General features: G+C 43.0%; 1 protein-coding gene across 2 annotated transcripts in view; it reads right to left on the bottom strand.

The window, feature by feature from the left end:
* Positions 1–159: 159 nt before the first annotated feature.
* The window catches only part of Glmn (glomulin, FKBP associated protein), a 34,414-nt gene continuing 10,738 nt past the window's right edge, over positions 160–23,835 (bottom strand). The window contains exons 6-19 of one of the 2 annotated variants that reach the window (XM_038349083.1): positions 22,638–22,872; positions 20,842–20,944; positions 18,785–18,972; positions 13,251–13,304; positions 12,831–12,861; positions 12,471–12,560; positions 11,712–11,753; positions 11,538–11,611; positions 8,902–8,986; positions 8,357–8,463; positions 7,545–7,608; positions 1,361–1,484; positions 516–595; positions 160–322 (exon numbers count right to left, since the gene is read on the bottom strand). In XM_038349083.1, coding sequence (XP_038205011.1) covers positions 206–322; positions 516–595; positions 1,361–1,484; positions 7,545–7,608; positions 8,357–8,463; positions 8,902–8,986; positions 11,538–11,611; positions 11,712–11,753; positions 12,471–12,560; positions 12,831–12,861; positions 13,251–13,304; positions 18,785–18,972; positions 20,842–20,944; positions 22,638–22,872 — 1,394 coding nt within the window. In that variant the 3' untranslated portion in view covers positions 160–205. Of the gene's footprint in view, positions 596–1,360; positions 1,485–7,544; positions 7,609–8,356; positions 8,464–8,901; positions 8,987–11,537; positions 11,612–11,711; positions 11,754–12,470; positions 12,561–12,830; positions 12,862–13,250; positions 13,305–18,784; positions 18,973–20,841; positions 20,945–22,637; positions 22,873–23,835 lie in introns of both variants that reach the window. The other variant, XM_038349075.2, reaches the window with a different exon arrangement.

Genomic DNA, 23,835 nt, shown 5'->3' with positions numbered 1-23,835 from the left:
CCTCAAGTGCTCCTAATCACCGCGCCATCTCTCCAGGCTGTGGAAGGTGAAGGCTATGTACTTCTCATCTGTATATCAGAAACTGACAAGCCCCCAACTGTATTTTTTTAGAAGTAAGTTCCTGTGTTCCTGCAAATAATTTTTTGACATTGTAAAACATACTGGAAACATCATATTATTGATTTTTATTTATAAAGCAGAATTTTTACTTTATTCCAATGTTTTCTTCAGAGGTAGACTTTGTTTTGATTTCAATGAGTTCTTCTACTCGAGCTAGAACACTTTCAATCAAGTCAAACGTGAAAAGAGCTGAATGCAGCACCTGAACACCAAGAAAAGAGCGTTACTGTGGTCATTACTAGTCTTTTTGGGAGAGGGTCTTGTGAAGGAGCCCAGACTGGCCCTCTTCCTGTGTCAGCAGGGTTCCAGGCCCACGTACCCACACGAGCAGAAATCTGTGTTATTAACGCGGTTTCTAAAGCAAAGCATAGAACAGACCTCAGACTGGGAGTTACCTTAAGTTGCATTTCAGGAGGCATAGCAGGGATTTCTTCTCCACCTACAGTCACAGAGCAGACGCCTTTGCACGTCGAGGCTGCAAAGGGAAGAAAGAACATTACATGCAGCCACCACAACAGCCCTCGGGAGCCTCGGCACTGGGCAAGTGCTTTACTGCCGAGCTGATCCCCAGCTCCAACTTCCACATTTTATTACATCTATCTATGAATTTTGTGTGTGTATGTGTGGCATGGTACATGTGTGCGTTGGGGTCACAGGACAACTTGGAGGAGTTGGTTCTCTTCTTCCACCGCTTGGGCCCCCAAGATTTAACTGAGGCTTAGGGCGTGGCAGACGGCAAGCATCTGTTGGGCCATCTCTTCACCTTCAGATTTAATAACACTCACGAGCTACTTTAATCATTGATAATTTTAAATTGTGTCAATGAGGAAACACCTCACAGAATATTTGTTACCAACAAATAAAATTAAATACTGGAATTGTGCGATGTGAACGGATTCTTTAGAAAACAGCTTTACAGGCTAAGAATCATTTTAATTGCACAAATAAAGCTTCCATGGCCTCTCACTTTTACATAAAATGAACATGTACTAAAATGTGATAGTTTGGGGGCTGAGAGCACTTAGCACGCTAACAGAAGCAGGGTGTTTCCCAGCACCCGCATGGAGGTTCAGAAGCACCTGCTCCATTTCCAAGTGATCCAACCCCCTCTTCTGACTTCCATGGGCTCATGCACACTTATGATACACATAAATGTACACACACATAAAATATTTTTTAAAATATGATCACTTCAGAATTTGAATTTCAGACTTAGTGGAAAATAAAACATGCTACTAACCTTGGCTGTTTCGTTGGCTGTTTTTAATTTCTGCTTCATAATGTGCTTTTGACATATTAAGTCCTATATGAAGTGGCTTTAAGAAATTATTTTCAATCTTTCCAAGTTCTGTCCATAATCCAGTCTGTTCAGAAGATTTAATGAACAAATTAGTTACTTGTTCAGCATACAGAGGATGCCTTCTGTTAATGCACATGCACTGCTGGGAGGGACGGTGGCTGCATCCCAGGGCTGCTCTTTAAGCCACTATTGCATCAGCGATGGTGCCGGTCTGAAGTGCCCGCTACAACTGCTCACCACTGCGCCGCCTACACAGCCAGTGGTTGTGAGCTCTGTACGAGCGCTCCCTGGTGGCGTCCTGCAGCCCCCACATCCTACTTTCGGCCTCACTGGACTTAGAGTCAGTGTGCTTGGCCACGGGTCACGTTCTAGGGATCTGTTTTCTTTCCTACTGATGGAGACTTTTAAAACCGAAATAATTTGACCAAGGTAGATGGTTACTCTAGCATTGTTTTGTCATATGTCTGAGAAGTTTTCATGTCAAGATCATTTGCAACTGTGGTACAAAAAAGGGCGACAGTAATGAAGTTTTAACTTTAAAGAAAGGACAGAGATAAATACAAGAAAATGGTGGTATGAGACTCCAGGTACTCTTTACACCAGAAAATAGTTTCCAAAGGGAATTCAGTTATCCGTAACCATAACAATGAGATGAACACTTATAGTGAGCTTATGGGAAGCCTGTGTAACAACTGGTGCTGATGACACCACACGTCTTTCCCTGAAGTCTGGAGCATTCATGCATGGCTGGCAGGAATGTTAATCTGTCCAGTCACTATAGAAATTGGTATCAAGGTTCCTCAAAAAACTACAAATAGAACATGAATCAAGCTGCACACGTAGCAATTCTCACACACCCAGGTTACATCCACGCTAGGTGCCCATCAACAGAGGACAGAAAGGAGAATGTCGTGTACACGGCAGAGGATCGGTCACCACTGTCAAAGTGCCTTTCCAGAAGAGTGCATGAAACGGAAGTTAATCTGATGTGAAATAAGATGCTCAGATAGTCCTCATATGCAGAATCCAGCTTTTCTAAAGAAAAAGACATGAAAACAGAAGAGGAACCAGCGGGAGAGCGGGAGGAGGCCAGAGTGTGAAAGGAGTTCACCCGTGAAAGTGTCATAATGAAATGCATTTTTTGGCCAAATAATATATGCTAGTAAAAAGACTTTCAAAAAACCTATCTTGGGGGCTGGAGACATGGCTCAGTGGTTAAGAGCACTGCCTGCTTTTCCAAAGGTCCTGAGTTCAATTCCCCGCAACTACATGGTGGCTCACAACCATCTGTAATGAGGTCTGCTGCCCTCTTCTGGCCTGCAGACATACACACAGACAGAATATTGTATACATAATAAATAAATAAATATTTTAAAACCCATCCTTTTAACAACGTCTCTTATCCTCTGGGAAATGCAGGTCTAAAGAGAAACTAGGAATTCAGACTTACACCTATCAGTGCATTCAACACTTATGGACTTACCCTGGGAAAACAAGCAAGGGTGCATTTTATGATTGCAGTGCAGAGGTGCCTTTAAGAAAACAATGTCCAATGAAGGAGAGTGCAAGAATATGTTTCCTAGCAGGAAAACGGTAAGTTGTGGTATATCCACATAATGGAAAACTACATAGACATTTTTTTCTTGAATAAATACTGAATAGAAGAAACCACTTTAAATAGCATGACTTCATTCTTAAGAAAGAAAAATGTGGCAACCTCACCTCCCAAGGGCTGTAATTACAGGCATGAGCCATGGCATCAAGCTAAGGGCATTAATTTATTTTAATTTGTAATCCATAACATTAAAACATTAACTAATAAAAAACACCTTCAAAATTAGGCTAAAGTAAATTTCTTTCACATGCTGTTTGGCATAATTCCACTCTTTCCTATAATGAACTGTACTGCTTTTGGAAGCATGTAGGCGTAAAGACGCTGTGGAGGTAAAAATATACTCTGTCTTACAGGAAAGTTACCAGATCTTTTTTAAAACACAAAAGAAGAAAGCTTAAGATTTCTTTCATCTTTGATGTTAAAAAAGTAACAAGATTTTTAAAGTGTTTATAAGGATTGAACTTTTGAAATCCTCACGATTGCCTGCCTTTCATTTCATATCCAAGTCACTGACTTAACAGTTCTGAAACCTTTTGAGTTCTGTCCTAACTATGTATTAAAACTTCATTGCAGCCGGGTGGTGGTGGCGTATGCCTTTAATCCCAGCACTTGGGAGGCAGAGGCAGGCGGATTTCTGTGAGTTCGAGGCCAGCCTGGTCTACAAGAGCTAGTTCTAGAACAGGCTCCAAAGCAACAGAGAAACCCAGTCTAGAAACAAACAAACAATTCACTGCAGCCTACCCAACCCCACTAGACATTTTTACAGCACAGTGAGGTAGGTTCTGGAACAGGTAGGAATCTTGCAAAGACAGTCAACCATAATAAAAGAAGAAATGGAGCACGCACCGGGGATGTTTGGTCCTGCAGAACACGCATTGGGGATGCCCCCCCACCCCCGGCAGAGCACGCACGGGGATATTCTCCCCCCCCCCACAGAACACGCATTGGGGATGCCCCCCCCCACCCCCGGCAGAGCACGCACTGGGGATGTTTCTCCCCCACCCCAGGCAGAGCACGCACGGGGATGTTTCTCCCCCACCCCACCCCCGGCAGAGCACGCACGGGGATGTTTCTCCCCCACCCCAGGCAGAGCACGCACGGGGATGTTTCTCCCCCACCCCACCCCCGGCAGAGCACGCACGGGGATGTTTCTCCCCCACCCCAGGCAGAGCACGCACGGGGATGTTTCGCCCCCCCCTCCCCCCCCCCCCCCCCCACAGAACACGCACTGGGGATGTTTCTCCCCCACCCCGGCAGAGCACGCACGGGGATGTTTCTTCTCATCTCGCCTTTTCACTGCGGTGCTAAGGACTGAACCCAGGACCTCACAACAGGCAGTTATTCTGCCACTGAGCTACAGCGCCACTCCTGGCACATTTTAATTTTGAATAAACAGACATTAGAAAGGATTTGAGTGAAGAGAACAGAAGCTAAGCAACAGCACAACTATGGCTCTAGAATGATCTTGCAATTCAAAACAAGTAACCACTATCTGAAGAAACCCAACAGAAGAGAACGTGAGCTATAAAAATTAGAGATGGGAACTATTCGTCTACAAGAGTCTAAAAATGACAGGAAACTAAGTGTGGGAGAAAGCGCTGAAAACGCGCAGGGAGCCCAGAGTGGGAGGACACCGGGCAGAGGACGTAGGAAAGTGGAGGTTGGCTCCAACTCAGGTTGGTCAGAAAAGAGAGATTATCACTCCTCGTGAATCACTTTATGTTGGAATGGATTTCTGTCTCTTCCCGTGTGCCTTTCTGGCCCTTTAGTTTTTCATCTCTTAGCACAACTAAACGGAAAAACTGGAACTGGTAGGGGTCCCTCCAAGTAAAATGCCACGACCCTGCGTCACCACGACCCTGCGTCACCACGACCCTGCGTCACCACGACCCTGCGTCACCACGACCCTGCGTCACCACGACCCTGCGTCACCACGACCCTGCGTCACCACGACCCTGCGTCACCACAGTATCACGGTCACTGTAGAGCGGCCAGAGCTGCACTTTTGCTTTAGACAGGGCCCCGCTCTGCACTGCAGGCTGGCCTGGAACTTGTGATCCTTCCTCAGTCGTCCCTGTCAGTGCCACCATGCTGAGAAATCAAATCACACCTGGACGGAAGCTGTCAGTTACTTGCTAAACACAGTGGCTAAATTTGCTTTTCCTAGTAACTGTTGTTAGGGATGTTTCCATTACAGACAGGCTAGTAAGCACGTATAAGGCATCAATTTGGCAAGTTAGACTAGGATTTCTACTAATAATTCCCTGGTATGGAAATGCTTACGGTGGCATACAGAAAAAACAAAACCCAAACAACAAACAAAACCAGTATTTGGTTCCTAGGGAAAAAGAAACCATTAATAAGGCATCCCTCTCAGTCATATTCTTTCCTTCATTATAAAATGTCCACACTAAGATGTAGCAAGGCATTACCTATGGGTGTCAGGATAGACAGCAGAGACTCTGACCCCGCCTTAGGCTGTACTCTGTGGAGAGTACATCTGTCCTTCCTCATCAGTGAGAATCCCTGTGTCAAGCAAATCCCATCATCTCTTGTGTATGTTCAGCCTTCCTGACTACTAATGCTAAACTCACAGCTTCCCTAAGGACACCTGCTGAGGTCCAAGGCCCAGGGCTGCTCAATTTATATTGTACTTTTTTGTTTGTTTGTTTTTGCCATAGCCCCTTTAGGAGGCAGGGGTTAGTTTAATTTCAAAAGTTCTACAAGGAGTCATAGCTGACTTCTATTACTCTCTAGACATCTACATTTGCACCAATGAGAGAAGGATTAATGAGAAGGGAAACAGAACACTTTTCTTCCAGCATTGTGAAGAATGGCACACAGCACCTGGCCAGGACAGCGGTCACCTCCGTCAGTGAATGGGCGGCCACTGAGAAGGACGTATGGGAACGTCTGTGGTGATGGTAAATTTGATATACGTATCTGTGCACTTCGTTTATGGAAATTTTACTTTCAAGAAAAATGCTGACATATTTAACTCTGCCTAATGAAATATATGCTGAAATATTTGGGACAAAATATATTGATAGCTACAGTTAATGTTGAAATGCACCAAAACTCACAACAATGAGAGCTGGGCAGGGTGGCACACACCTTTGATCCCAACAAGGCAGGCAGACAGGTGGGCGTCTGAGAGCTCAAGGCCAGCCTGGTCTACAAAGCTGGTTCCAGAGCAGCCAAGGCTACACTGAGATACCCAGTCTTGAAAAAAACCAACCCACCCCCTCCAAAAAAAAAAAAAAAAAAACATTGAAAAACTGATAGATAGAGCAGGGAGTGGAGTGGGAGGGTGACCTGGCAAGTGAACGGCTGCTGCAAGGGTCTCTCATCTTGGCTGGATATTTCAACGCTTTTCACAATAAAAAAAAAAAAATCATCTAGTGCAGACGAAGCCAGAGTGAATAACACAGGCCAAGTGTCTGAGTCTGCTAGGTCCACTGAAGGTCCTGCTGCTCCTCGGACTTCTCATCCCAAGGTGTGACTTACCCGAGTAATAAAAACCGCTGGCACTTTTATGTGAAACTTAATTACTTTCATTCTGCCTATCACTTTAAAAAAGTCCAGACTGGCGTGACTCATGTGGCTACAGGTAACAGGAGAGCAGTTATTACGGAGTGGGCAGGAAGGAGCCTAAAAGTAAATGTGATTTTACTGCATGACAAATCTCCCTCAAGTAGCTTTTTATTTATTGAATACTTCTAATGAAGTGCTATTTAAAAAGATCCAACTTCCTACACACCATTCAAAAGCACTGTTAACAAACTCAGTTTTGGGGCTAAATATGTTTCAGTTTGTCATGTCTGATGAAGTGATTTAAGATAATTTTATTCCATATAACTCTGATTAAAATCCTGAGCTATATACAAGCAGAAAAGACTGAACAAGGGGTTCATGTGTTGTGGCGTTCCACAAGGCCAATTAACAGGTGACCAACAGGTTGTGGCGGTTTGACTGTAAATGGCCCCCATAAGCTCATAGGGAGGGGCACATTGGGAGGTGTGACTTTGTTGGAGGAAGTGTGTCACTGTGGAGGCAGGCTTTAAGGTCTCATATATGCTCAAGGCACACCCAGCATCTCAGTTCATTTCCTGTTGCCTGCAAGATGTAGAACTCTCAGCTCCTTCTGCCTGCATGCTGCCATGTTTCCCTCCATGATGATAATGAACTAACCCTCTGAGCTGTAAGCCACCCCATTAAATGTTTTCCTTTATAAGAGTTGCTGTGGTCATGGTGTCTCTTCACAGCAACAGAAACCTTAACTAAGACAAGGGCCTAGCAAGACTTCCTGCAAAAGAGCAAAGACAGAGCAGGAAAAACAGGTTAGATGTGAAAAGCCAAGTGTGCCTGGGAGCCGACAGGAGGTGTCAGGCTTGGTACCCAAGTTTTACAGCGGGGTAAAAATAATAAAGGCAGGCTTAGGACAGTGGTCAAGAAAAGCTCATGCATTCTTAATATACTCACAGGTTCTTTCCCAAATAATTCACTTACTTGATTGTCATTTTCATTATCTTTGATAACCAAATACCTCAATAAATTTAATGAAGCCATAATCCTGTTAATTAAAAAATAATTTGTTATCTTCAGTATAGATTTATGTAATCAACAGCTGAAATATATAAAGCAAGTTAAAAGCTTGGAAACACCGCCGTCAACACAGCTGCCTTTGGACACTCTCCCCAAGCATCTGTGGAGTGGCAGCGGCTTATCGCTGTCCTGATGTGAGCTCACAATACTAGGTGAGCATTATTTCCCCATCGCCCCAGGGACAGCCAGGCTGTCCTGACGTGAGCTCACAGTCCCAGGTGAGCATCATTTCGCCTTCGCCCCCAGCTCACTATCCTCGGCGAGCCTTATTTTCCCTGTCGCCCCAGGGACAACCAGGCTGCCCTCAGGATCATCATCTCTTACTTTCCAGATTTCAAGATTTTCTTTGTTTATAAACACAAGCATTTCTCCACATCCATTCTAATACACCAAAAGTGAACGTTTATACTCTACGTGGGAAAAAAATAGACCTGAAAAACAAAGTCTAAATACTTAATCCCTTTATGCACTGTTTTTGTGAGATTCTTAAATTTTAGTCAGAAATGCTGTGGTTTCAAATCTCTGTGTAACGCTGAGATAGAAAATCAGTCACTGTCCTGGAAAGAAGAGGTTTTGTTTCTATGTAAGTTACTGAGTAACTTAAATAGGAAAGGCTTACTACATACTTTTATAAACTAATTACAGATCCTAAGATCACAGGAAATATTTTTAGTTTAGGAATTTTACTCTCAGAACCCTGGTGACGGCCACCTCACCTCTCTGAGTTCTGCAGTAAGTCTGTTTCAGCACCCTCGGGGAGAGACAGAACCAAGTCCAACAGCGAAATCAGCTGAGGGCCTGTAAACCATTTGTTAGATGTTTTCTGGAAAGCAAAAGAAAGATTATGAAAAGTTCATGTAACAGCATGATAAATGTTGCATACTGTAACAATGGGAACTCAAGAAGTTACAGATTCTCTAACTCTCATTTCTATGTGCCCTTCACTTTCCAGACCTAGGAAGGTCTTGCCAGCCTAAGAACACTTTTTCTATGTAGGGTTATGCATGGCCACATACAGATGAGACTCAAATTTGTATTTTTCTGAAGTATACAGCACAACTTACATTATCAGCCAAAAGAAGTAATACAGTTTAAGTTTATAGTTAACAAAATTCAGGGGGGCAGGGGTGGTGTTTTCTATTTAAACAGGGGATTATACTTTAATATTACAGACAGAAAAATCCTCTGGGTGAACCAACATGGATATATGCCACACATGAATAAACTGGTAACGGACCCTCACCTGGGTCTGTATTCTTACCTTAAAGGACGCATCAATCTGATTTTTGATATTTTGAATTACGAAGCCTTCCACACCGGAGTGATTACTTGTATTTAATAAGCACCTTTAAAGCATAATTATAACACATGAAATTATATTAAATTGCAATATAATAGTGATAAAAAAGTTTACAATTCAATTGGGCCTCATGTAACTTCTAAGAATATAAACTTCACAGTGAGAACAATTATCAGTGTGGCCAGTGACCTATAAAGTTATCCTAACAGCTTTTGCTTTCACTACCTGGTAAATCTTATGTTCAACCGGGTCTTTAAAACAATTTTTTAGTGTGTGTATACACATGTGCATAGGTCAGAGAATGGGTGTGTTGTTCTGTCAGTGTGTGTGTGTCTCTCGTGTGTGTGTGTGTGTGTGTGTGTGTGTGTGTGTAGGCCAGAGAATGGTGAGTGTCCTGCTCTATCTGTCTCCTTACTCTTTTGAGACAGGGTCTCTCACTGAACCTAAAGCCAGGCTGGCACAGCAAACCCCAGCAATCCTCTAACCTCCCACCCAGCACTGGAGTTAAAGGCACATAGAGTCATGATCAGTTTTTTGTTGTTGTTACATGCTCCACCCCCCCCCCCCCCCCCACCCCCCCCCGGTTTCTCTGCATAGCTCTGGCTTTCCTGGAACTCACTTTGAAAACCAGTCTGGTCAAAGACCCTCCGGTCTCCGCCTCCCAAGTGCTAGGACTAAGGGCAGCACCACCAACTGCCTGGCTGTCTGCCCAGTTTTTGTGTTGATTCTGAAGATCTGAACACAGGCCCCCATGCTTGTGAGAAGGTGTTCTTACCACTGGGCCACCTCCTCAGCCCTCAAACAACAAATTTCTATTAAACCAAATTTGCATCTTTTCGTGCATATAATTTAACATGCCAAGAATGAGCACAGGTATAACCTCAAAGCTTCCAGAGGTGTTCCCTGTGAAAGTAGGCTGCTTACTCGCTGAGGGAAACCTGACGGCACTGCTAATGGCTTAGGTCTCCAGTGTCCCCAAAGGTTCATGTGCTGGCTCTCACTCGGTGGTGGTGGCATTTTTAGGAAATGGGGCCTCATGGAAGGAAACTAGGTCCCTAGGGGCATGTGCTTGAAGGGACCGTGACTCTAACCCTTTCTACCCACCTGTGCCTGTGCTCCTGGCCACGACGAGGTGAGGTGGCCCTTCTGCTGCCCTAAAGCAACAGAGCCAACTGCACAGACTGAGGCCCTGAGCTACTACGAGAAAGGGGTCTCTTGGCAGAGTACGGCAGGACAAAGTGAGAAACCTGGATAAGATCTAAGGACTGAGACTGTGTGAGCTGGGCCTGACTCTATTGTCAGAAGACTAGGACAGGCCCTGGGATGCTAGAACTCTCCACTCCCGGCATCCTGACATTGCTTCAATCAGTTTGCACCTCTTTCTTAGTACCCAGCCCAGGGTGAAGTGGGCTAAGATGGTAGGCTACTGTCAGTGTTGCTGGAATACACCGCCTCCTAGTGGAAGAGGAGTGGAATCTCCTGTACACTGTACAACGGACTTATAAAGCCTCTATTTATTACAGAGTTTTCTAACGTTTAACTTATTGCCTAAAACTCTACTAAAAACTCTACTGGTAAGATCTCAGAGTAACGGAGTGACTGGTCTGCCAGTAACAGATCTCTGTGGCTCTCTCGGTTCAGTTATAAACAATGGAGACTACTGAACTCTAAGGTTCTAGCAGGAGCATTATCAATCTCTGTTATTCTTTTAAGACTGCTTGGAGTGTTTTTTATTGTTTTTATTGCACTATACATTTTTTCTCCACTCCCCTCTCTTCCTCCCCTTTCCCCTTCTGCCCTCCCTATGATCCCCACACTCCCAGTTTACTCAGGAGATCTTGTCTGTTTCTCCTTCCTATTCAGGTCCATGTTTGTCTCTCTTAGGGTAAGTTTACAGTATTTCAGCTAAACTAAAAATTATACACTGGTACTCACATAATAGACATTTTATGTTTCTAAAATACTTGATAAGCTGATTCTTTAGCTCTTACAGATATTGAACTATATTGTACAAATATTGTGCCTTTAAATAATTACATGGCAATGGTAGGTTTCAATCAGTCACACGCTAGGTTATTATCCATGGGCTATGTTTTAAAATGTCTCTTAAAAGCTCATGTGTTAAAAGACGTCTGTGAACTGACTGATTAGCTGCTGAGGCTCAAATCAACCAACAGATCAACCCTTGACTGAGTCATAACAGAATGGCGCTGCTGAGAGGTGGGAACAGGAAGCCGAGCCTCAGGCAGGACGTAGGTCTCTGGAGGCAGGCCTGACAGGATGGCTCTTGTCCTTGGCCCTTCCTGTGAGGTGACCAGCTCTGCCCCATCATGGCCTCCATACACCCCCTCCATGAGCTCTGTCTTCCCACAGGCCACAGCACAGGAGCCAGCAGGCCACGGATGACACACTGGACCAAACAAACCTTTCTCCCTAAGCTGTTGTCTCAATTACTTTGTCAGGGCAAGAGAAGTGCCTAGCTCACCAGCTTGATACATACATACCTAAATAATGTGTGCCTGCCTTGATACATACCTAAATAATGTGTGTTTGCCTTGATACATACTTAAATAATATGTGTCTGCCTTGATACATACCTAAATAATGTGTGTTTGCCTTGTGAATCCAACTTGTCGATGTACAGCTGGAGCAAAGCCAAGCCCTTTTTCCTCTGGAATGAAACAAATGATACTATCACACGAAACATTTACATCTAGTTATTTATTAGCATTTCTCACTGTGACTCATAGCTAGTCCCCGATTATACATACCAATGTCTCAATGGGGCAAAGTGTCATTACTTTGACTAAGCCCTAGAAATAAAGAAAAAACATTTCAAATTCATATATACTTTTTGACCACAATGAAAGTTAAAGGAGACACCAGAGCTAAGGAGACGAGCTCCCCTGGCCTCACGGCTACTTCTACGGCAAACTAGCTGCAGTCAGCTCCACACACAGCACAAAGTGAGGTGTGACTAGGTGCGGTTTTAAAGGCAAGGGTGATTTTCAGTTATGTATAGAATAGCAAGAAAAGGAAATCAAATATGCAGAAGTATAATACACTCATTAAATGTAACCAAGCTTATATAGTAGCAAAAGACATTCTATTTAAATACTAAGAATTTTCTACACTCAGAGCTAAAACGACACAGCGAACAAAGATCACAGGCAGGCACACCACAGGTGGAGATGGGATAGAGACGGACGGGGAGTGCAAGCCAGGAGAAGGTCGCCAGTAGCTGTTTAGGTTAATTCTAGGAGCTGGGGGAAACTCAAAAGAATAAAATTATTTTAAAGTATAAATTAAATCAAAATAGAATTTAAAACTCAGTTCAGTAGTCTTGCTAGCCATATAGTCTGGCTTTTGGCACAGAGGGCAGACCATTTCCATCAGCACAAAAACTCAACCGGAAGCAAAAGCAGCACCTGCAGAGGCTGAGAAGGAAAGGAACTGCAGGCATACGTTACCTTGGCAGAGTTCAGAATAGGCAGGGAGCTGTTTTAGAGCTGAATATATATTCTGCTTACCTGAGGCACAGCAAGAAAACTCTTGATTTCTAAGTACCGATGGAGTAGGCTGTTGTCTTCTAATCTCAGTAAGCTGTTCTCCAGAAGTTCCTAGAGATGAAATACACACATACATTCAAGGTGAAGTTGACAGTTGCATTATTTTTAGTATTTATAATATTTATAATGCTAGCAGACCGGCTGGAAAGATGGCTCAACAGAGGAAAGGGACCCAAGCATGATGACCTGAGGTCCCCAGAACACATACAATAGAGAGAATTGGCTCCTGCAGGTTGTCCTCTGACCTCCACAAATGCACGTGCATGCGTTCACACACACACACACACACACACACACAAAATGGTAGCAAATGAATCTTACCAATCCTTTTGAGAAAACAGACTGTTCTGTTCTGAAAGAAAACATTGAAAGTTATCATTATGGTTTTCTAGTTTTTTTTAGAATGGTTCCTTTCTTTAGGAGAAGCAAATGAATACTGAAATACAAGGTCTTTCTACAGCTGTGATGACTGGTGCACGCCTGTAACACCAGCACTCGGGAGGCTGAAGCAAGAGGATCTAACATTAGACACCAATCCATCCTCATCACAAGACTGTTCCAAGATTAACTAATTAAATGATATGTATGTTAAGGAGAAATTCTGTTGCTGTTGCTTTCCGCCCCAAGGTCTCGGGTCACATGCCCTGTTAGCACTGCCTGTTGCTAAGGATGAACTTGAACCCTGTACCCGTTCCCCAGGACTGTTCTGTCTTACCATCCGATCCTGAGATTGCATCTTACCTTTGCAGAAGCACTTCGATGTGTTCCATGTTCAGCTGCAAAAGGTGCAATGGGCTAAAATGGGAAAGAATAAAAAAAAAAAAGATGTTTAGAATAGGCAATTTCCTCTCCTAACCACTGATAGACAAACCCACGAGAGACCACATGCCAGATAAGAACTCAGCACTGACCTCCAATCACAGCCCAAACATCACACACACACACACACACACTTAGAAATTTATATACATACTATTTAGATTCTCCCCAGAAAACACATTGGGGTCATAGCCTCCAGAACTCAGAATACCGGAGTTAAGGTTTTTATAGAGTTAAAATAAAGTGAGGTCTTTGGGTGAGTTCTAATTCAGTGTCTCATCCCTGTAAGAAAGGAAGCTCAGGCTGGAGAAATGGCATGGTGGTTGGGTTATGCTGCCTTTGCAAGGAACCCGAGTTCAGTTCCCAGCACCCATGTCAGGTGACCCACAAATGCCCACGTCAGCCTCCTGCAGGCACAGCACACACTCACATATCCACACACAGACCACACAAACAGACATAATTAAACCTTTTTAAAGAGAATTTAGAGAGTTGCACACAGGGAGGATGATGCAGGAACGAAGGCAAAGACCACTAAAGACCCGCACGCCACAGACAATCTTCCAGGCTGTCCCCTGGGGAAGAGGGAATTTCGCTGAAGAGTGCCCTGGTCAGAGTGGCCTGTGCCTGTGCCTGAGAGATTATTTTGTTTGATATGGAGAGGGCCGTGTCCACTGTGCGGAGCACCAGTCCCTAGGTACATGGGTCTGGGCTGTGTCAGAAAGCTGAGCACGAGCGAGGGAGCGAGCCAGATAGCCTCTAACAAGCAGGGTTCCTGCTTCCCACTCCTGCATTGTGTTCTTGTCCTGACTTCCTTCGAAGATGGATTATGATGGGAAATGTAAGCCAAATAAACCCTTTCTTCTTCAAGTTGCTTTTGCTCATGGTATTTAGCATGGTAACAGAAAGCAAACTAGAACCCAGCCCTCCAAAGGGAGCAGCCTTCTGAGACTTTACCACATACATCTAGAACTGGGTGATGTTTCTTCACTTTGACAGGATTTTGTTATGACACCCTATTGATTTTAAATGCATTTTGTTGAGTACTTCTAGAACCAAACTAAGCAAGGAAACTGGGTTGTTTTCTTACTTTTGTGTCTTTATTCTGTTGTTGTCTCTGGGGATTTTTAAAATGTGTTTGTGTGCAGGCGCACACATCACAAGCGTGTTGTGGCACTGATGTGGACACAAAGGATGGCCTTTTGGAGTCAGTTCTGTTTCTAGGAACTTCAGGTCCTAGGGATGAAACTCAGGAAATCAAGGCCTAGATAACAAGGGCTTTTATCTCCTGAGCCAACTCAGTGAGCCCACCCTGGCTTGCTTTTTGTTTGGGACAGCCCCCCCCCCCCAAAGGGTTTCTCTGTTTAACAGCCCTGGCTGTCCTGGAACTCACTCTATGGGATCTGGTTGGCCATGAACTCACAGAGATCCCCCTGCCTCTGCTTAGGGCTGGGATTAAAGGTGTGCATAGCCACACCCAGCTATTTTGTTGTTTTTAATCTCGACTTTGATATTTAGTTCAGACTTCCTACAGTTTACTGTGTAGCCCAGTCTGACCTACAATTCAAGATCCTCCTGCCTCAGCCTCCTGAATTCTGGGATTAGTGTGTATCGACACACCTAGGCAGTTACCTCTTTCTACAGCACTTACCTGGTTTCGGCATTAGGATATTATCTTGGAAGAATGAATTAGAAGCACTCCTTCCCTTTTATTTATGGGGAGGTTAAGGAAGATTCGTGTTAGTTCTTTGAGCATCGGTAGGATCAGGGTGGATCTGTACAGCCTAGGCTTTTCTTCACGGAGAGATGTTGGTTACTCATCTGTGTGGGTTCTGGGTTGCATCAGTTCAATGTTGGTAGGTCATAGATGTCTAGAAATGTGCTGACATCTAGATTTTTCCGATTTATTAGAATATACATTTTCTGTACATTTGTCTGGGTGCCCACAGAGGCCAGAAGATGACATAAGCTGCCCTAGGGCTGGAATTAAAATCTGCTGGGTGACCTGACAGAGGTGCTGGTCTCAAAGCGCAACTAGAAAGCCAGCTTTCTAGCTCCTACTGTTTTTAAGTTAGGCACCCACAGCTGCAGATTTCTTTTAGAACTGCCCCTGCTGTCTCCCAAAGTTCCTGGCAGGTGTTTTTTGTTTTGTTTTTCAGTTGGCTCCAGAAGTTTTAAATCATTTCCTCAATGATTCATCGATTGGTCAAAAGTGCGCTGTGTAGCCAATCTCCAGGTGTTTGCTATTTTCTGTACTTTGTTCTGATATTGATTTTTAATTTTATCACATTATGATCTGATAAAAGATTCTTGTTTTTTAAATTTGGTTAGACATGTTTTACAACTTAGAATGTGATTTCTCTTTAGAGGAAGTTTCACGCTGCTGAGAATGTGTATTCTGAGATGCTGAGGGAAAGACTCTGCAGCTCTGATCTGTGCTGCAGCCTCACTCACATTCTGCTAGCTGACGGAGCTGCTGCTGACCTGAATTTGGACTTACCTTTGCTTACACCGCCTGTCTGTTTTATGAAATTACGTGTATCAGCATTTGTCACATGTATATTTATAATTATTATATCTTCTTATTGGCTTGTTCATTTATTTTGGCTTAGGGGTCTATGTTGTCAGATACAAGAACAGCTAGTTCAGCTTACCTCCAGATTCCATTTTTTAATAATGAATATCATTTTCCATACTTTAAGTCTCTGTGGGATTCAACAGTTTCTCTTCCTCTGTCTGTCTGTCTCTATTTCTTTGAGACAGGGTTTTACTGTGTAGCCCTCATAAGCCTAGGACTTACTGTGGATGGGCTTGAACTCACAGAGATCTGCCTGTTTCTGCCTCCCAAGTGCTGAGTGTTTCTTAAAGATGGAAAATAGCCTGGTACTGGAGAGATGGCTCAGCAGGTCCCCTGTTGCTCCATCTCTAGGGGGATCTAGTAACTCTGGCCTCCTTGTGCACCACACTCATAAGCCCATACGCACACATATACACAATGGAAAATGATTTAAAATGAGAGAAACTATTTGGATATCATTTTAATCCAATCACTTGATCTGCATATTTTAATAGGAGAATTAAGAGTTTGCATTCAGGGTTATTACTGAGAGGTATGTGGCAAATTCCTGTAGTTTTCCTGACTAAGGTACTGTTTTCTTCTGACTTATTTTTCCCCACGCTGTGTGGCTGTCACTTTCTTCTGTGTCGAGATTGCCTAATGTGCTTGGGAGAAAAAGAACAGGAGTAGAGAGAGCTATAAAAACAAGTAAATGGTTTATAAAAAGAATAAAACAAAGTCTTTAAGGAGACAGAATACAGTAATAGATTAAAGAAGTAAAGATAATAAAATAAATATGAAAAAGGAATAGAATAAAAACAAACGAGCCACGGAAAGATGGAATACACGAGAGTCTGGTATGTATATTATTGTGTTTTCTTTGAATTTTTTTGACTGTGACGGAGCTAAGTACAGAGAGACATTTCATGGTATGGTCTGCTAAGCTAAACTAGCATATATATTTTAAACATATCTTGACTTCAGAATTTGGGTCTAAGGCTGTGTTGCTGTGGAAAAGAGGTTGTTTCTTTTGTTTCCACAGAAGCTGAGAACCCGTGGAATCCTTCCAGACTAATGTGGTTTGATGAACCAAGAACCCCTCCCCCCCCCGAAAGGTTGCTGTGAACATACTCCAAAATACTTTATCCAACAGAAAGCAGAAAGCAGTTTGGAGAGAACTACTTCCATATTCCCAAATATTGTTTATAAGTGTTTGTTTACATTTAAAGGGGAATATGCTATAGAGATTTATATTTGAGTTGGTATGAATTTTTGTCTATTGAAACAAAATTTTGTTATACTGTATATATGTATTTCTGTTCTTAAGGTATTATGTTTGTACAGCTCATTTATAATATAATGTATAATTAAGAATACAGGTTAATAGATAATTATCTATAATAGTCAACTTTGTAGTCATGTTAGTTAGGTTTTCTAGATATATAGAGATATATTTCAGTTAGATAGGTATTCTTCAAACCTTGATGTTATGCTGTGTAAACTGGATATGCAGGACCCACAGAGAAATGACTGCTGAAGTTACCTAAAGAAGGTGAGATAGTCCTTCAGAGTTCCTGCTTCATGAAAGAGTCTTCCAGACATTCAGCAGCACACAGAAAAAGTTACTGACAAACTGCCAATATAGGCAGAACTGTCTTTGCAATTTCCTGCTTCATGAAAAAGTCTGCCAGATACTATAGGCCTGTAGGCTGAAGATTGGATGCCCACAATGTTACAGAAGAACTCTGGGTGACTCTCCAGGCAGAGAGATGCCTTTGTCAATTCTAGAGTTTTTGAAGTTGTTTACAATGTACTTCCTGTTTATTTAGGTAATATTATATCCTTCTGGAGTCTTTGATGGAGTTGAAAAATATATAGTTATAGTTTTCCTTAGTTATGATAAAAGATAAAGTAGATCTTACTTGATACCTGATTTGTTATATGTAATTTTACTACGTTAAAGTTAAATACCTTCCTTTTTATTTAAACAAGAAAAGGGAGGTGATGTGGGATTCCCCTCTGTATGTTCTGAACACCATTGGTTAATAAAGAAACTGTCTTAGGCCTGTGATAGGGTAGAGTAGAGCTAGGCGGGGAAAACTAAATTGACTGCTGGGAGAAGGAAAGTGGAGTTTGGAGAAGCCACGTAACCCTGCCAGTGACAGACGCCCGAACTTTACCTGGTAAGCCACAGCCTCATGGCAATACACAGATTAATAGAAATGGGTTAAATTAATATGTAAGAGTTAGCCAATAAGAAGCAAGAGCTAATGGGCCAAGCAGTGATTTAATTAATACAGTTTCTGTGTGGTTATTTTAGGGCTAAGCAGCCAGTGAGTGGCTGTTCCCTTAGTCAGCAGAGAGGGTAAGCCTTTACCACTAGAGGTTTAGTAACTCTGGGTCTTCTGCTTCCCCCAGCTGAGAAGTCTGCCATCAAGATCACTCAAGGTCCCCTATTGTATCAGTGAGCAAGGTAGGAGGCCTCGCCCCCTTCTCTGGCTGTGTGCTGTATAGACCACAGACCTCCAGATGGAACTGTTACACAGAACACTGTAGCCTGTGCCTATGGGGCTCACAAGGCCCCCTCTTCTCTCTCTTACAGCTCCACTGGGGGAAAGTCTCCCCATCCCAGGCATTTCACCTAGCTCTCAATGTTGAGAGGTTCTGTTTCCTTTATAACCCCAATTTCAGTATGGCTGGATTCCACCTGTCTGTCTCCATGCCTTTCATGCCCCCCACATCTCCCTGCAAGCCACACACTAACTTGTTGTCTTTTCTCACACTGCTGGAGATACCTGAAAATTCCAGGCATCTCTAATCTGCCATCTCTCAGTGTATAGTGTGTTAGTATACATGTACTGGATATTAAGTAAGTCAAGAGTTTGATATTGACTCTTACCTTAAGACCATTGGAAGCTGATCAATACCGATGCCCTGAACAAATACTAGGTATGTCAGAGAGGCCACAGAGTCTGCCAACTGTCTGTCTTCTTCTTCCTCCAACTCAAGGCAACCCCATGTCCTTTTTTTCCTTCCATGATTAAGAATAATTTGGGGGACAGGGTGTCCAATTTCTGATAAAAATCCCTGTGAAATGGGTTTTTAAAAAAAGTAAGCTATTGGCAAATTAACTGTATTATCACCCCTTATTCTATATCCACACCCTGTATAATCCCTTATCTTTTTGAAGGTGTATAGAATTGTGATACTTGCTTTAACGATCAGTCCCACAATCAGACTGTCTCAAACACTGATGGTACTTAAGTGAGTGTGGTGGTTTGAATATGAATGGCCCCCATAGGCTCATATATTTGAATGCTTAGTCACCAAGGAGTGGCACTGCTTGAGAAGGAATAGGAAGCGTGGCCTCGTTTAAGGTGTGGTCTTACTGGAGGGAGTGTGTCAGTGGAGGTTTCCAAACCCCAAAGCAGGTCTAGTAGTGTCTCTCTCTCTTCCTGCTGCCCGTATGTCTGAATGTAAAACTCTCAGCTGTTTTCCAGCACCGTGTATGCCGGCATGTTGCCACGCTCCCCACAATGGGATAATGTACTAAACCTCTAATGCTGTAAGCAAGCCCCCAGTAAACGCTTTCCTCCCTAAGCAGTGCCTTGGTGTCTCTTCACAGCAGTGGGACACGGACTAAGACAGGGAGGAAGTCTGCTGGTCTCAGATGAGTTGATTCTGGGTTATTCAAAAGATTGCCCTGATGGGCCTGACATATTCAGACTGCTTTTTTTTTTTTTTGCTTTGTTTTATTTACTTATTTATATATTTATTTTGAAACATCAAAATAAATTTTGAGACTAAAAATAATTAAAGGTATACACACAAATGAGTTTTGTTGACAGCCAGACTGTCTGACTGCTAGACAGAGGGCTTTGGAGTGAGCTAGAGCAAACCATTCCAGGGGGCCGGAGGGATGGCTTAGCAGTGAAGAGCACTGGCTGCTCTTGCAGCTTGCAACCATCTATAATTCCAGTTCCAAGAGCTCCAATACTCTCTTCTGGCCTCCTTGGCTACTGTACACCTGTGGTGCACATAAAAAAGTCACACACTTTGTAATAAGATAAAATGATGGAGCTGGACATGGTGGCACGCTCCTTTAACCCCAGCGCTTGGAGACAGAGGCAGGTGGGTCTCTGAGTTCAAGGCCAGCCTGGTCTACGGGGAGAATTCTAGTATAGCCAGAGTTATATAGTGAGACCCTGTCTCCAAAAAAACTAAAAATAAAAAGAGATAAAGACAGAAACCATTTCAACATGAAAAAAAAAAAATAAGTGCTTCAGAGGGAGCAGTGGATGCCGGGCAATGATAGAGCCGAGGATGAGAGGGGAAGGCTTCACAAGTGCAGACCTTCAGGGGACAGCCATGTTCCGGAGGTGACGGTGGTGACTGCACAACCTCAACACCACACCGAGATGGGCCCTGGGTGCTCTTCTAAAGGATCCAGTTCAACTCCCGGCACCCACGTGCTGGCTAACAACCAAAACCTGATACCCTGTTCTGGCTTCCACAGGTCCTATATGCATGTGGTACACAGACACATTCAGGTAAACACACATACACACACACACACACACACACACACACATTCAGGCAAACACACACACACAATTTTTAAAAAATACTACTAAATCAATAGCAATGATTTATATTATAATATTAAGAGAAAAAATACACAGGTGTATATATGATATACCCATTCAAGATCTTATGTGTGTGTGTGTGTGTGTATGTATTCCTATTTATTAACATACTAAGTAGAAACATTTGCAAGGCTTTGGATAACGAGTTACTATTTAATTGCCATCTTGTTTATCTGTGTTCTAAAAGAGTTACACATTACCCTGTTAGTAAATTATCAATTTACATGCTCATATGAAATAGATCAGAATATAGAAGGATAAATTTAAGATTACATCAAGTATTATAGCAGATTAGACTGGCTGTACTTACTATTATTTCAGATGCAAAACTCCAAAAAGGGTCCTTTCCAACTTCTTCAGACTGTTCAAGGAATTGAGCTGTCAGCAAAGGGCATTTCAAGCACTTGCAACAGCTAAGGCATAAGAAATAGGTAATTCTGGATCAACATCCCAAACACAGCATTCAAGTCTAGCTTTACATGAAAGATGAGCACTGCTTGACTTACTCATCCCCTAAGCTCAGGCTGAAATCATTGTCATTGTCACAGTGTTAAGAAGTGGGACCTCTAAGAGGTGACCGGGCCGAGGGCTCCCTCTCAGGGGAAGGACCGTGTTGTTTTCAGAAGAGGAGCTCAGCTTGCTGGAATCCGCTGCTCTTCTCCAAGTCCTAGGACCCCGCATTCAACTTCCTAGTCTAGGATTGTGCTACTATTTTATTATAAACCAACTCATGTTTTATTATAGTAGCACAAATGGCCTAAGGCAAGCACCAATAATGATGTGTCTAAAACAAGAATCCTGGGCTGGAGAGATGACTTAGAGGTTAAGAGCACTGGCTGCTTTTCCAAAGGTCCTGAGTTCAATTCCCAATAACCAATTGATGGCTCATCCACCTGTAATGAGACCTGGTGCCCTCTTCTGGCCTTCAGGCATAATGTTGTACATAATGAATAAATCTAATAAAAATAAAATAAAAAATATATCTCTTTTTTAAAAAAGCACGAATCCATTCTCATTAGTAATGGGGAAAACACGAGAATGCCTTGGTAGGCTCCTTATGCTGAGATTCAATTCCTGCCTCTACCTCCCAAATGCTGGGATGAAAAGTATAAGCCTATTACCCAGTTACTTTATTTTTAATCTAACTTTATTCTGTGACTAAGTCTTTTCTAGTTCTTTAAAATAGCCTTTAAAAAAAGTTTCTTAAATGACAAACAAACTGCCTCATAAAAACCAACCTTAAATGTCCTAATCCTGCAAAATAGAAAAGTAACGATAGCACTCATTTCCCAAACTAGAAAAAGATACGACCAAGGTGTGCTTAAATACAAATGCCATGTACAGTTTACAATTTAAAATTTCTTAGGAGTCACATGAGAAAAGTAGTGAGAAACAATTTTCCCAATTAGCCCAATATAACTAAAATATTTTGATAGGTCACAAGTATGCAAAAATTACTTAGGAATTTTATTGCATTTTCTTTCTTCTTATGGTATCTGTTATTTGTTTTGGAGGTTTTGTTTTGATTTGGTTTTTTGAGACAGGTTATTCTGTAACCGCAGCTCTGGCTTTGATCTTGCCATCCTTCTGCCTCAGCTCCTGAGGGCTGGAATGACAGGTGAGCGCCACCTTATCCAGCTATGTCTCCCCTTTTATAACTGCCCATCTTCAAGTCTGGAGGCGATTCTATACTGACAGCACACCCTCATCTGGACCATCCCTATGCCAACTGATGGGAGCTGTTTAGTCAGAACCCATGGTGAGCACATGGCTGAATCTGAGGTCGGGATAGATGCTCAACTGTCTGGTGGTCCTCTGGTGCTTTCAGATACGTTCCCAGACAGAATAAACTCCCTGAGTTTAATATATCCTTACTGTTCCCACTTTCAGCATTTGCTGGCTGTGATGGGTTGAAGTAAATTAAGTGAAAGGTTTGGTTTTATACTGTCAGTCCCTCACTAAACATCCACGATACATCAGGTCAACATTATGTCTGTCTGAAATTCAAAATCCAAAACAAGATTTCTATGTACCAATAAGAAACACAGGGTAACTGAGCTACCAATCACTCACTCCACTGTGAGATGTCCTTCAAAACAGACTTACAATTTTAGTAATTCATCTTTTAACTTTTCATTTTCCTTGTTTTCTTTGTTATCAGTCACTTCTTCCACAAAAGGTCTCATGAACTCTGTTAAGGCCTTGCAGCACTGACAAAGGCCATAATCATCTGTCTGTATTTGTTCCTTAGAGTACGGCACAGGGAGAAGAGACAGTTGACTCCAAAGGGTGGACAATGCCAGTCCAACTGAGTACACCTTGTTGGGGAGCTTCTGAATAACTGCAACAGAAACAAGTGTAAGCAGCTGCACACAGGACAAGAGGAAGTCAGCATTTAGAAGGTTCTGGATCTTTAGCAGGCAGAGCCTTGCTGAAAGAAGTATCACTGGAGGCAGGCTGTGAGGTGGTGTAGCCTGAGCTCACTGCTCTCGTTACTGCGGTATAACCAGGCACTTCTCGCTGCTGCCACTGTGCCTCCCCACCATGATGGACTGTACCCCAACCAGACCAACATTCTTCCTCTCCTGCCACCACACCCTCCACCACCGCGATGGACTGTATCCACCACGCCTCCCCCACCGCGTTGGACTGTATCCACCACGCCTCCCCCACCGCGATGGACTGTATCCACCATGCCTCCCCACCGCGATGGACTGTATCCACCACGCCTCCCGACTGCATCCCTAACCTACATCAACAGTTCTTCCTCAGACTGCCAGGTGCCAGGCACTTGGACACAGCATTAAGAAAATCAACTAACAAAGTGTTTCTATAACTGGTTATTTTTTCTTATTTTGATTATAAGCACAAAATATAAATGGGAAATTACACAGCAGTATAAAACGGATAAAAGTATTACAGAGCCTTTTGTGCCCTTAGAAGATTTTGAATATTTGAGAAGCATAAGGTTGGTTGACATTCAGATTTAAATGAATTTATTCTACTGTCCAGGTCCCTATCACATTCTGAAGTGTGTATGTTTTCTAAAATGGAAATAACTTCTTTCATGGAAAGATGTCCGTCTTGGCTGCCGAGGCATTCATTTCCAATACTAAGCCACAAAGCTCTCGTTCTCCACACCTCATTTCACTCTCTAGACCTTTCCACGCCAACCTCCCAAACCGGAAGCTAGCAACACCTTGCTGCTGTCCCAGATTGCATGCTACAGGTCACAGCTGACCATTAAATATGCTTAGAGGGAAAACCCTAACTATAAACTGTAGAGAAGAGAGCTAGCAAGGGA

Source organism: Arvicola amphibius, chromosome 1 (assembly GCF_903992535.2).
Source record: "Arvicola amphibius chromosome 1, mArvAmp1.2, whole genome shotgun sequence".
NCBI classification, from domain to species: domain Eukaryota; kingdom Metazoa; phylum Chordata; class Mammalia; order Rodentia; family Cricetidae; genus Arvicola; species Arvicola amphibius.
The sequence above is the reverse complement of the archived record's forward strand: the minus strand, read 5'-3'. Positions and strand labels throughout refer to the sequence as shown.